Here is a 14070-nt window from a genome sequence, read left to right on the forward strand (position 1 = left end):
TAAATATACCAATCCTTGATCATATTCATAAATCAGCTTCTGCTACCATAGATCCTAGTGGAAGACGCCAAGAGTGGAAATCTGGAAGGGAGAGCTAGGGGCTGTGCCAATTTGGCATATCTCCTGAACAGCCATCTCTGGTGGGGCTGGTCTAGATTCCTGACTATGAGTGAAATCTACTTTCCCCAGTAGAAACCTCCGGAAGGAGGGTGGCCATGGCAACATTGCCATCTCTCCCTCAAATGGCTTCCCCTAGGCTCTCAGGCAACTGCAGGAATGTAATTTCCTGGGAATCTAAACTGGTGCAGCCATCACAAAGGACATCCTCCAGCTTTTCTGATCACCACAGCAGCTCTTCTTGGTCTTTTTAATAGTTCAGTGGAGGAGTAGGAGAAAGAGAGCTAGTTTTTAGTGCTGACTCTGTATTCTGTTACTCAGCAGGGGTTATTTTGCTGGACAGCAGCCCAGTGATCCTGGACAAAGGAGCAGTAGCAGATGTTCTGATCCATGCTCTTTGGGCTGATTTGGCTAATGAGGGGAACCCACAGAGCAGGAGAGCCAATGTAAAGACTGTAGCTTTTATCTTGTTCATTATGATTGAGATTGGGCTTTGCTACAGTCCATCGCAGACAAATAAAAATGTCTTTAAAAATAGAGATCAAAGCTTCTCATTGTTAAGGAAAAAAACCATCCCTGCTATATCTGCAAGGAACATCTTTCAACTGCATAAAGCACAGCTCATGCACATGACTCACCACAATCATTTGAGCCACATAACTTTCAGGACCAGTGTATTCGGTTGGGTCTTTCACTTTGACCAGAACGATAAAGTACAAATAATGCCACATGTTGTGTTCTGACTTTATGTGCTCCTCAAATGAAACGGTCTTATTGTCAAACTTGTCTCTCTCTAGTCCTGCAAGACACACAAAACATAACGTGATATTCCACCTGATCAACATTTATCTTCATTGCCAGTGTAAAAATAAACTCTGAAAAATGTCACAGAAAGGATGTTAATTTAAAAGCTATAATTACAAACAGTGACTGCTATGCAAGACCTCTGGCCACTAAAGCATTTCTGGCAAAATTATTTCAGCCCCATATTTATTCTTTCATTATATTCCCTCTTAACAACAACAGTATAATTAAATATCTAACACTTATATACCTCAGGACAGAAGGCACTATAAAAAGTGCTTTACAAGCTTTGGCTCTGATCCTGCAAAAAATAGACTACAGATATGAGCTGTGCAAGTTAACATGTAGTATTGCCACATAGGGCCTGATCTTGCGCAGATTTATGAACATGCTTAGTTTTAAGCATATGAATAGCCCTGCTGAAGCTTCAGGGGGACTGCTTGTGCTTAAAGTTAAACGTGCGCAAGTCTTTGCAGGATTGAGGCTCAAGTCATGAGAAAAACTGTTCGTTGTAACCACTTGTGCAATGGCTTAAAAACTATGGCTGAGTGTCACGGCCAGGGAGGACACGGATGCACGGAATTATTTAAACTATTACAATTTCTCCAATCTGCTCTCCTATGGAGACCTGAGCAGAGATTAAAGCTTCCTCCAAGTGAAATCTTCCAGTGGGTATAGGGTCCCTTCTTAGAATGGGGAGGCGTGATTTGCATCTCTCTGCACCAGCAAGGGCGAACCGTAGTCAGAAAAGTTCTATGTAATGACACCTCTTATTCAATTTATCTGCTCCTGTGTCTCTTCAGAGTCACATCTCCTTATCAGGTGGACAGGCTGTGCTATAATTAACGTTGTGGAGCCTGTACCGCTACAGAAGAGAGTGTTGTATTTTTATCTGCTTAGCTATTCAACAAAATCAATAGCTGTGCTCCAACTGCAGAGCCTTCATTATTGGTGACGGTGCAAACTGTGGGATGAATACAGCTTGGCTCTCAGATCCCAAGTGGAACTCACAGAGCCAGTTGTTAGAAAAGTCATCTTTTGACTTGTAAACTGCTGCCAGGAAGGAAAAAATGTAGAATCCCACTCCATTATTTTTACAGTTACTTTTCAAGGGATGACTGCCCTTCAGACTCACTCTCATTTAGGGAGCAGTATTCTGTTTTATTGCTTTCCCCACCAAATGCCACTGTAGCTCAATAGCACCTACCACAAATAAAACAGGTCGTCTTTAAGATTTCCTCTTTCTTCTGTTTTTCACTCCTAAGGTCAGCAAATGTATCAATGATGACTCCAAAGATGAGGTTCAGAACAATAATTATGACGATGAAATAAAACAGAAGATCATAAACAACTCGGGCAGCAAACAAGGGCTCCTGAAACAATAAGAAGGTTTGTGAGATATAAAAATAGCACACAACTAAAATATTAAACCACCAGGTACTTTTTCAGAACATTAACTACAGTAAAGCAAGGCACAGATGCATGTCTTAGGCCAAACCCGGCACACCTTACTCATATCAGCAGTCTAATTGAAGCCAAAGGGGTTACTCACGTGAGCAGAGTAAGTAGGATTCGGCTCTATATGCTTTTATCCCCTCTGGATTTTCTGTAGTTCTCTATTGCTGCCAACGTTCCCTGGTTCCATGTTGCAGTAATGTTCCTTCTGAGCAAGGCTGGATTGGACTCTTAAGAGAACCACTGCCCTTTGCCCATTCAAGGCAGTGACTCCAGTGGACTATGAATCAGGACCTAGGTTACTATTAACACCACAAGGAGCTCTTTCCCCCCCAGAGCTGATGTGCTCTATCGCTGTAGCGCTTGTCATCCCTTGCTGTTTGGTTAGCAAGAGAACATACTTGTGAACTTAGACCTGAGCTTTGCAGTGCAGCACATCAACCACAGGGCTGCTATGGTGTCCTTGCACATACTGTGCATTCTGAACTAAAATGTCATTTTGTTGAAGCTATTAATTTTATTTTAAATGTATTGCATCAAAACAAAAGCAAGTCCCCTTTGCTTTTTTAACTTTTGGAAGTTTATTGGTGTATTTGAAAATCTTTTTTGCCTTTGTTAGCAGAGTATGTTGCTTGATATGAGTAAATAGGATCTATTGCAGATGCTAGACTAAATCTCAGTTAACCATAAACCTGATACACTATACCCAAGAGTCTTGACATATATGCATCAATCAACCCCATTCAAGAGGTTTGCATTTGATTCCTACTGTAATGGAAAACTGATCCAATCTGGCAACACTTCTTAGCACTGCTTGGAAGGTTATAATATGCTTCCAGAAAGGTAACTAGCACCTGGAGTTCCTTTCTTCATGTAAAATCACTGTATTGAGCTTTTGCTCTCCTCATTGAGCATTCCATCTGGTATGTTAAAATTACATTTGATAAGTCATCTGAGTGACATTTGAGCCGACTAGATAAAAATATTTCCTATATCCTGTAAAAGTTGATTCCAGAGCTCACGAGGCGCATGAGAAAATATACTTGCATTCTGTTAGACAAATGCTTACGTCTTTGGAAGGCTTTCTTAGCACATCCCCCACACCACCGCCATTTCTCAGGCCTTGGTTTAATACTGTAACGATGCACATGAGCAGGGTGTCACAGGTCCTCTCAATTCCATTCTCCTTTTCTTCCTCACCTACAGCCACAACAAAGAAAGGCTTGTAAACCAAAGCATCAACTGATCACTTCCAATACAGCAATAGACACTCTATTAGAAAAAGTGACTGCTACAGTAATTTCCCTTTCATCCTTCTACATCTGTAATTATTTATCATCCCTATCAATTTTGAAGCCACAACATTATAGCTTTTTTCAGAGCAATACACTTAATCTGACTGAGAGGTGGTGAGAATCCTTATTTGTTCTCCCACAGGTAACTCCGCTAATAGCCCAAGTCTGCAAGCTTTATTCATGAGAATACTCTTTACTCATGCGAGTACTCCCACTGGCTTCAGTGGACCCCTAAGTGCATAGCTGACAGAGAGAGAAGTGATGTATGGGAATTAGAGGTACATTCAAAAGTTTGTCTCCTGTGAAATCATATCCCTACATACGCTCGTATAAACCAAGTCATGCTATCATTTCCAGCTATTAAATAGTGGCTGGCTTATGTGTGACTCATTCTAGCAGTGATCGGGGTTAGGGCAAAGAACTAAGATCACGCCCACTGAAGTAAATGAAGGACATCCACTGACCTCAAAGTATGGATTGGGCAATATAGGCCTGGAAATCTGGGTTCTATTCCTATGTATGCCAGAGGATTGTCGAGTCATTGTGGCCAAGCTACATAGAAGTAGGTTGGGCCTTATGCATGAGTGTGCACAGCGGGGGCGGAGGGGGGTTGTATTGTCATAGGAATCCTGACCGACAGTCAGAATTCCTCCTGAGATTCCCATGCTGCAGTGGCAGCACGATCAGCTTTCAAAGAAGACAGTGTGCTGTGGTGACTGGCGCAGATGGAATAGAATCATGGCTGGCCTGTCTCCTGCCTCTAGTCTTCCTTCTTTCTTTGGGATGCACTTGCTCACAGGGCTGGTGCAACCATGTAGGCGACCGCCGGATGCTGGCATTTGGGAGGCGCCATTTTCTTCAGCAGCGACTGCGGCGGCCAGATCTTCAGCCGCCCCGGTCACCGCTGGCATTTAGACGGAGGGAGCTGGGGCAGGGGAGCACGGGGAGGGCCGCCTGCAGCAAGTAAGGGGGGGGGGGGCAGCACGCAGGGGAACTCCCCGCCCCAGCTCACCTGTGCCCCGCCTCTTTCCCAAGCATGCCGTGGCCGCTTCAATTCTCCCGCCTCCCAGGCTTGCGGTGCCAATCAGCTTAGGTGCCGCAAGCCTGGGAGGCGGGAGAAGTGAAGTGGCCACGGTGTGCTTGGGGTGCTCGTGAATGGAGCAGGGATGAGCTGGAGCAGGGGGAGGGGTGCCTCAGGGCAGAGGGTGGGGCAGCAAGGGGGGCGCCTCAGAGCGGAGGGTGGGGATTTGCCTCAAGGGGGGGGTGCCTCAGGGTGGGAACACTGGGTGGGGAGGGCACAAGGTGGAAGTTTCGCCTAGGGTGCAGAACATCCTTCCACCGGCCCTGCCTGCTCATGCTGTGTGCCTGCCTTCCATAAGGTCAGCGTTTCTCCCATGTGCTGATTTTAAGTGTGTGGGGCTTTCAGAAATAACACAGTTTAATAAATGTCAATTTTCCGCTTTCCTGGTTAACTGAAACGGTATACGTAAGAAATTACAGTGAAGGCGCCACACTTTAGGCTCTGAGATCTCTTTAAATTGACTGAAAACCCTTTGTTCACATTATGGATAATGCCTTACATCAATATTGATTTAAATAAAGGTTAGCAGAATGAAAGGCAAAGCAATGGATGGTAAGTCCCTGAACCCAAAGACTTATGGCACTAATACACTATCGGTATAGATATTTGTCAATCTTCCCTCCTAAAGTGTAATAATAATACACTATCAGATGTGATGATAATAGTATAATATCAGAGAAGTGGTAGGTAAGATCCTATGGGAATTAAAACGAAGGGAACAAGGAGTTCAGGAGAGCTGCCACTCTCAAGGGGCCAATATTAAAGGCACAGCAGCAAGCTATCCCAATATGAAGGAAAGATAGGAAGAACAGTTAGAGACCAATATGGCTCCATCAGAAGCTCTTTAATGACCTGAAGATTAAAATTGAATCCTACAGAAAGTGGAAACAGAGAGAGGTTGCTAAGGCTGAGTAGAAAAGAACAGCACAAACAGATAGGGAGAAAATCAAAGGCTAAGGCACAAAATGGGTCACATCTAGCCAGGAACATAAGGCAATAGGAAGAGGATCTATAATACAGTAGGAGCAAGAGAGACAAAGGAAAGTGCAGGTCTACTTCTTAATGGGGAAGGAGAACTAATAACAGATATCAAGAAGGCTGAGGTGTTTAATGCCTATTTTGCTTCAGTCTTCACTAAAAAGGTTAATGGTGACTACTGCTTAACACAATGAATATTAACAGCAAGGAGGAATGAATGCAAGCCAGAATAGGGAAGAACAGGTTCAAGTTAGATTTACTCAAGTGAGCAGCGCCTGGTGAAATTCATCATGGGTGTTTAAGGAATTAGCTGAAGCAATCTTGGAGCCATTAGCAATCATTTTCAGGAACACATGGGCCACGGGGTGAGGTCCCCAAGAACTGGAGAAGGGCAAACATAGTACCTTTAAAAAGTACCATAGTATCTTTAAAAAGGAGGAAGGAGGAGGATTTGGGGAATAACAGACCCACCAGCCTAACTTTGATACCTGGAAAGATATTGGAACAAATTAAATAATTTGTAAGCACCTAGTTATAGCCAACTTCATGTCCTCCTTTCACATGGTTACTGGCCTTATGAATAGGGGGGAAGCAATATACTTAATATCTTGATTTTTAGTAAGGCTTTTGTCACAATCTCACATGACATTCTCATAAGCAAACTAGTTCACTATTTCCCCTCTATAGTTAGTTTCCCCAGTTGTTTTTATCTCTCAGCAACAGGAGAGATAAAAACATACTTACTAAAAGTCACTTAATGCGCATTAGTAGTGGAGGACTATAGTATGTGAAACTACTTTTAAAGTGTTTTTTTTTTTTTTAATTGACTAGATTTCATGCTGACAATGTCCCTTTAACTTAGCTTTTCAAGCTGAATTACATCTGAGATGAGGACTGCAGACAAAGTGTATCCAGACATTCAGTGCCATATGCTGCCTTCCTAAGACCAACTTATGAGATCCTAAAATGGAGCTAACAGCTGCTTTCTCACTAAAGGTAAGGATAAAGCTGATCAGCTGCTGGCTTTTGTGATCCATGAACTCAGCTAGAAGGAAGATATTTGTAAACGTCAGTATTAAGATTCAAAATTTGATTTTGGTAACAAATAAACGTCCATGTATTTGGAAATTAGGTGTGGGAAGCACTCACACTCTAGGCAAGTTGCCCGCACAGCTCTCAGTGTAGAAAAATGTGGCCACTTCTGACTTGGAATAACGATAGTCACTTTTCCTGACAAGAAAAACCTCTCCTGTGTAGTTGTAAGTTACAAACACTACTTCTTTAAATTTATCACCATGGGGGGGGCGGCGGCGGGGGGCTTTTGTACTAACCTGGGTTGGTAATAGGTAGGGCAGTAGAGCAATTTTCTTTTGCACATGTTTCCATCATGGACGTTAGAGTTGTGGTAGGAACTTCACCAATACCTGACAAAATGAAAAGCAGGAGATTGACCAAGAGGCATACGCTGTAAAATACATCTATTAGACATACCAAGCGCATTGACACAAAGTTTAAAATCACAAATTTCTTGAAATGAATTCTTGATTTATTAAAAAAAAAAATCAAGAAGAACAAATTAGATCATGCTGAATGCTTTCTTTCTGCAGTGAACAGCTCAAAACTATCTCAAGGAAGAATTACACACTATATTACAGTTACAGTACATCACAGCTATTCCACCATTACATTTCCGTAAATTAATGAATCTACATCAAATGCTGCTACTTCTGATTGGAACAAAATGTATTCAAACAACGGTCAGATATGAAAATGTCAGTTTTAAAACCATCAGATAAATTATTCACAAAGGCTGACACTGAGCTGATAGTCTTCATGAATCTAGAATATTTAGGAGTTTTCAAGGATAAAAACGCAATTTGGTACTCATTTGTAAATATGTATGGGTTTGAGTAAAACACTAATTTAACATTCCCAAAGTGGGTAAATGTGTACATCAACCTGATTTTATCAAACACCAATTTCACCATGTGCATTGCAGACAATTTACTGCATTTCTAATCAGTTTTTCAAAAAGTTTAAGGAGCAAAAATGATGGCAAAAATCATTCATTCCAAATAATAGTCCAAAGTATAGTAGGCTGTTTAAGCAGTGAAAATGGATTCATTCTGACTTTTTCCCATCTGAGGAGTGTTAAGCTAACATTTTAAATGAATACAATATTCTGCTAACATGACATCATCTAATACCATCCATATATTTTCTTGACTAGATTCTCATGTATGAATGCTAGCAAGAACACAACAAGCCACACAATCTCCAGAGAACCCAACAAGGGGAACACAAAAACATAGGGATTGCCACTCTGGATCAGACCAGTGGTTCATATAGTCAGGTATCTTGTCTTCAACAGCAGTCACAGGAATTTTCTGAAATTAAATTTCAAGTTCTTGATCTCGGCCTGGAAGTTATTGGTTTTTTAAGTTGCATACAAACCAACTCAACCTTTTCAAGTGATCCAAATATGGAAAACAAGGTGTAGTTAAGAAATGTCAGATAGCTCCAAAATGGCTTTATCAATACTTCTCCCTTGGTATGCTCATTATCCCGAATGAGCTTTGCCTTATTTGAATACATTTAGTTTTGAAACAACAAAGTTATGAATGTTTGGATAGTGTACAGAGCATGTGCAGGATTGACTAGATACTGCTAGGTGCCAAGTGCCTTTTGTTAGGTATCAGGTGCTCAGCACATTCAAGGATCAGCCCCTAAAGGAATTAATTGCAAACCCATATTGTTTGATCTAAGGGTAAAATTTTGACTCCATGATTTTAGTAGGGCCAGGATTTTATCCTTAAAGTCTGTGTATAGAACTTGCAGTGTATTTAACAGAAGTTCTATGAAAGTTCCATACATGAGGTGTAGATTAACAATAAATTGCCACCTGGATTTAAAAAAAATAAAAAATCAGTCATACAATTTTAACAGATTTAGTAGACATATACATAGGGCAACACGCATAAAACAATACATTCTGTGTACAAGATGCATTAAAAAGCTATATTTAACTTGCTATAAAACTTACTCTTCTTGAACAATAGTGAAGTATGTAATGTAATGTTTCTTTAAAATTCCAACGTGAATTGGAATGGGAAAAAAGTAAATGAATTAACTTGTGATATTTTAGTGATATTTCAAAAGATGAGCCTAAGTCCAAAACAAACCTATGGAGAATAATTTTACCTACTAGAGTTAATCTATTAACGAGCCCTATTGGCACTGATTCTGTTCCCATTGGAGTCAATGGAAAAACCCTCAGATTGACTTTAAAGGGAGCAGAATTATCCTCATAGAAATGCTAAATTTCAGCAGGATGATGATAATTTGAGGTAAAAGCAATACCTGCAATAGGTGTTCTGTTTTTCAACCGGTCCACCTCCATGATGAAGTCATCCTTCAAGAACAGGAACCCAACGATGGAGAAGAGGTAGACCAGGATGAGAGCTAGCACTGCAGTAAGGATAATGGAGCGGCCATTTCGGGTAACACTTTTTATGACATTGAGCAAAGTCTCCTCTCTGTACACCAAATCAAACAGCTAGAAAAAATATAATACAGGAAAATCTGAATAAAGATGACAATATGCAGATGCTAGTTGGGAACACCCCCTCAACTCAGGAAATACACCTAGGCCAAATCCTGACATCAGATACGGGCACATACAATTCCCACTGATATCAGTGGGCAAAGGCCAGAATTTGGCATATGATAAACTCTATTAACACACATTACTGTACAACCAACTTAAGAGGAATACTATACATGAGATATGGGCTGATCCAGACTTCAATAACATTCAGAAACAGGATCCAAACTTATTAGTTTTCCCCTACATGTATAATGGACTAAACCAAAATCCCAGATCCCAATGTCCCCACGGTATGCAGAAGAGTCCAGATCTAGATTTAAAATTTTGCATTTTGGGCCCATCTACTGTATAAATACAGTTAAGTCCCTGATTCTGCAAACATGCACGTGAATAACCTAAAGTCCATTGAGCTGATGGGGCTACTTTGGTATTTAAAGTTACACATATGGCAGCAGGCTGTACTTTATGAAAATGTAAAATTCGTATTATTTGTGTAGCATAACCTGTGTTTCTAGGATTTAACTTTAAGGGGAATATACATAAAGATAAAAAAAAATTCAATGTCAAGTTCCTAAACATAACAATTAATGATGATGAATTCATTTAAAGAAACTATAGCTTTTTTCTTTTGTAATTCTGGTTTGTATTAGTGTTCTATAATTCTTTGGGTCTTATCTTCAATATATGTATTTCAACTCCAAAATACACAGATTACAGCTATGAGATGACACAATGATTTATCAGAATTGTCCACATTAGAAGGCATTAGTCATAATTCATGAGATCTAAAATCCACACCCATGAGAGGATTAATAATAGAGGGAAAAAAGGAAAAAAATTACCATTCATGCCATAATATACGAAGCATAAAATTAGGAACAAAAATAAGTTGAGTATTTCCACTACCAAGTGAATATATGTGTGAGTAACTAGGGAATGTTTACAATTATACCATGACTGAATCATGGATATTTGTCATTCAAAACCAGTAAAAACTTAGTCATATCAGTATTTCTTAAACTTTTTCACAGTGAGGTCTATATCTTAGGACTGAGATCCTTCCCTGGACAACCTCCTCTCCTGATAGACTGCTCCTGATTCCATATTACCTCGGTGGCAGCTACTGTAATCCATATTATAACATAGTGACTTTAGGACAATATTACAAAGGCAAAATTAAAATAAATTCTCTTTAACGCCTTGTGTATAGGTGGTCAGCTACAGTTTCCATTTTGTCTCCTTGATGTTTGTTTATTCTCCCTGGATGCAGGATTTTACACTATTGGAACAGAACCGCCTTTCATGTCTTGTAACCCCCCTCTGAATCAATACAGGACATTTGGAACATGGTTGTATCATCTGGGGTGTTTGCTATGGTTATAATCTTGGTGTTACCTAAAAGTTTGATCACAGTTGAATGTATACCAAATAAAGACCCTGTAAGTCAGATCTTCACAAATAGACTTTACTGCCCGTTTTATGCCCCCCAAATGCAAAGTTTACATTTCATACTTCTTTTGGTTAAATAAAAATCTCCAATATTAAAACTAACTGCTGGTCTGGTGAATCTCTCTCTTAGTTACACCGTGTTTAATGGTCTCTTACACTGAGAATGTGAGTACTCACCAGCATGAATGAGTACAGGTGGGATGGGTGGGGACTTTCAATGGGACATATACTCTTTAGTCACTTGGGTACTTTTAAAAATCCCACCCTATGTAACAAACAATAGACTCTTCAGGAATATATTTTTAAAGCCAGGCCTTATATATTGTTTCAGGAACAAGAGTCACGTTAATTTTAAAGCAGCTAAAATCCTGGCCCTAATGAAGTCCATAGATGTTTTGCAATTGACTTACTGGGGCCAAGATTTCATCTGAAGAGTCTGTACCACATCTTGAAAATGTACACCACTGAGCCTACTTATGTCCTCACATATTAGCACAACTCCTGTTAACTTTAGTGATGATAAGACAGATATATGTAAGCACAGAACTAGATTTTCAAAATCTGATTTCAACTGGGGTTTTTAGTAGAGCAAGGACTAAAGCCCTTTAGCGTTGAAAGCAGGATCTATATGAAACCCTGTAAATACTGGACATAGACTCAATTATTCAGGAAACTGAGGAAAATGTAAAACTGAGTATATAACGAAAGATGAAAGCCACTGAACCGTACCGGGGTTTATGAAATCTGTCCAAAAGGTTTACACACCACAGAATAAAATGGAAGTGATAAAAACTGCTTAAAAGAGCATCAAAAAGGGCTTTTATGAATGCTCTTTGGCTTGAAGAGTTGAGTTTCAAGATCATATTTTGTATGGAATTACTTTCAGTACACTTGTATTGTATTATGAAAGGAATTCCACCTGTGTTAGTCGAATTGAAGAAAATGAAGGAAATGTATTTAAAATGTCTTCAGGCTACATGTCAGAAGCATCCACTCTCTCACCAACTGCAAAACAGTCCCATCAATTTATTAAAATAATTAATTACATTTATTCTCTACTGACTAAGGACAAACTGAGAAGGAGAGCCCATTGTGCTAGGCACTGTACAAATAAAGAGTAGTAGACAGTTCCTATTCTGAAGAGCTTACAGTGTAACTAGACAAGACAAACGGAGGGTAGTGGAAAGGATACAGCATACAAACGTAGAGTTGGGGAGGGATGGGGGCAAAGAAAAGGCTGTTTGATGATTTTCTGGAACGAAATGTGTAGAGCTCTATAACATAGACAATAAGTCCTAACGAAAACAGTAGCTTCTAACGGGCAGCCACATAATGGTATGCTAAAAATACACATGATTTGGTGTGATTGTCAGGAAGAAATCAAAGACAGCTGCACGGGTAATGGTATTTTCTGTTTTTGCAAGGTCTCCCGCTTCCCGGCGGCACATACTCACCAGGAAACTATAGAAGAATTCATGCACACAGAGGCCCAGCATGCAGACCAGGACGTACGCTACATGGTAGAGAAAGGCCATGTCCATAACGACGGCTCTGTAGCCTCGAGTGAATGTACCACGGTTTCCAACAAAGCTCACCAGAAATACTATTTTGTTACAAAGCTGTGGGGAGATTACAAGGCCAAGTTTACTAGATCAGAACAATATTAGCATCATCGGTTCATATTGTGATAGCGCCTCAGAGCCCCAGTCACGGACCAGGATGCCGGGTGCTGTACAAAGAGATTAAAAGGACATTCCCTGCTCCCAAAGAGCTCACAGTCAAAGCGTAAGACAAGAGACAACAGGTGCAGATGGCCAGACTTCACTAACAGTTTGCAGAGCTGTTTTGCACAAAAGCTCGTCTTGCCCTTCCACTTCATTCTAAATATGCACATGGACATTATGTAATGTCATATAAGGCACACACAATACACTGAACAACATTTCTCTGCAGCAGCCACCATTAGGAGTTTTTTCACATTGACTGGGTGAGACGAAGTGGGACTGTTAATGTTTTCTCTGAATAATGTGTGGGTACCTCAGTTTCCCCTATGCAGTTCTTAAGTATCTAGGTTGTGGGAGAAGGGAGTGTGATTGTTGCAGAGCCCTAGAAGGCTGATGTAATGCTGTCTGGACAAAAAATGGCCGACACACTGTCTCCTGGCAGCTAATGACCTGGGCCCCTCCTCTACAAAATGTGCCAGCTGGAGATCTTGGAGAACAAAGGGATCAGGTGACCTCCTGGCCCAAGAAAGGGACAAAGCCCAGAGGAGAAGGGTCTGGAAGGTGAGTCAGTTTGGGGCTGGCTGGGGACGTGGAGCAAAGTGCAGACTTGGTCGTCTGGCTGACTGCACCCAAAAATGGACCCGGCAGAGGAGTCCTGTTCTCTGTACCTACAAGCTCTGTTTTAGAGACTGTGTTCCTGTCATCTAATAAACCTCTGTTTTACTGGCTGGCTAACAATCATGTCTGATTGCGAAGTTGGGGTGCAGGACCCTCTGGCTTCCCCAGGACCCACCTGGCCAGACTCGTCGTGGGAAGCACATGGTGGGGCAGAGGATGCTGAATGCTCCAAAGGTCAGACCCAGGAAGATGGAAGCTGTGTGAGCTTCTTGCCCTGAAGAAAGTCTGCTCACAGAGAGACTTCACCAGAGTCCTGACTGGCTTTGCAGGGAGCAGTTCCAGAGCATTGCCTGGGGACTCCGTGACACTAGGCACTTAAATAGTGTTACTAAAGCTGTCCTCTATATTTAATATATAGAATATTTAAGGGGTGCTGCAAAATCAGAGGTAAGCCTCTTTAGGTGCAAAGGCAGGTGAACTGTCATTCACATTATATATATTGCTGTATCAGTCATGTGTAGCATACATATGCCTGCACATTAGGTAAGAAAACAAAGGCATGGAATGGAAATTACTTTTAATATAGATTAAGTGACTATTTTGGTAGCCTCAAGCCTGGTCCTGTCCCATTAAAGTAAATAGCAAATCTCTCATTGATTTCAATGGGTGCAAGATCAGGTCCCTGTAGTGTACATTCAAATTAAAAATACTGCATCTTAGCACTGCATACAATGTCAATAGTTTTAGACAGCATGGGCCAGAACTGGAACTCAGTTATAAAGCGTATATCAGGAATAACTCCATTAAAGTCAAGGGAGTTGTTCCAGATTTAAGGAAGCATAGCTGGTCTGCTGTTTACTATGGAATTCTTGGTTCTGTTTTTTCCCTTCCAAAATTTGTTTTTAGAGTATACAGCCACAGGTGCCAACTTCATGAGTGCTC

General features: G+C 40.8%; 1 protein-coding gene across 1 annotated transcript in view; it reads right to left on the minus strand.

Moving 5' to 3' along the window:
• Positions 1-14070, minus strand: part of ITPR2 (inositol 1,4,5-trisphosphate receptor type 2) — a 357167-nt gene that overhangs the window by 30610 nt on the left and 312487 nt on the right. The window contains exons 50-55 of the mRNA XM_032767262.2: positions 12241-12405; positions 9091-9286; positions 7062-7154; positions 3446-3576; positions 2129-2294; positions 756-916 (exon numbers count right to left, since the gene is read on the minus strand). Coding sequence (XP_032623153.1) covers positions 756-916; positions 2129-2294; positions 3446-3576; positions 7062-7154; positions 9091-9286; positions 12241-12405 — 912 coding nt within the window. The remainder of the gene's footprint in view (positions 1-755; positions 917-2128; positions 2295-3445; positions 3577-7061; positions 7155-9090; positions 9287-12240; positions 12406-14070) is intronic.

This window comes from Chelonoidis abingdonii, chromosome 1 (assembly GCF_003597395.2).
Source record: "Chelonoidis abingdonii isolate Lonesome George chromosome 1, CheloAbing_2.0, whole genome shotgun sequence".
In the NCBI taxonomy this organism is placed as follows: Eukaryota; Metazoa; Chordata; order Testudines; family Testudinidae; genus Chelonoidis; species Chelonoidis abingdonii.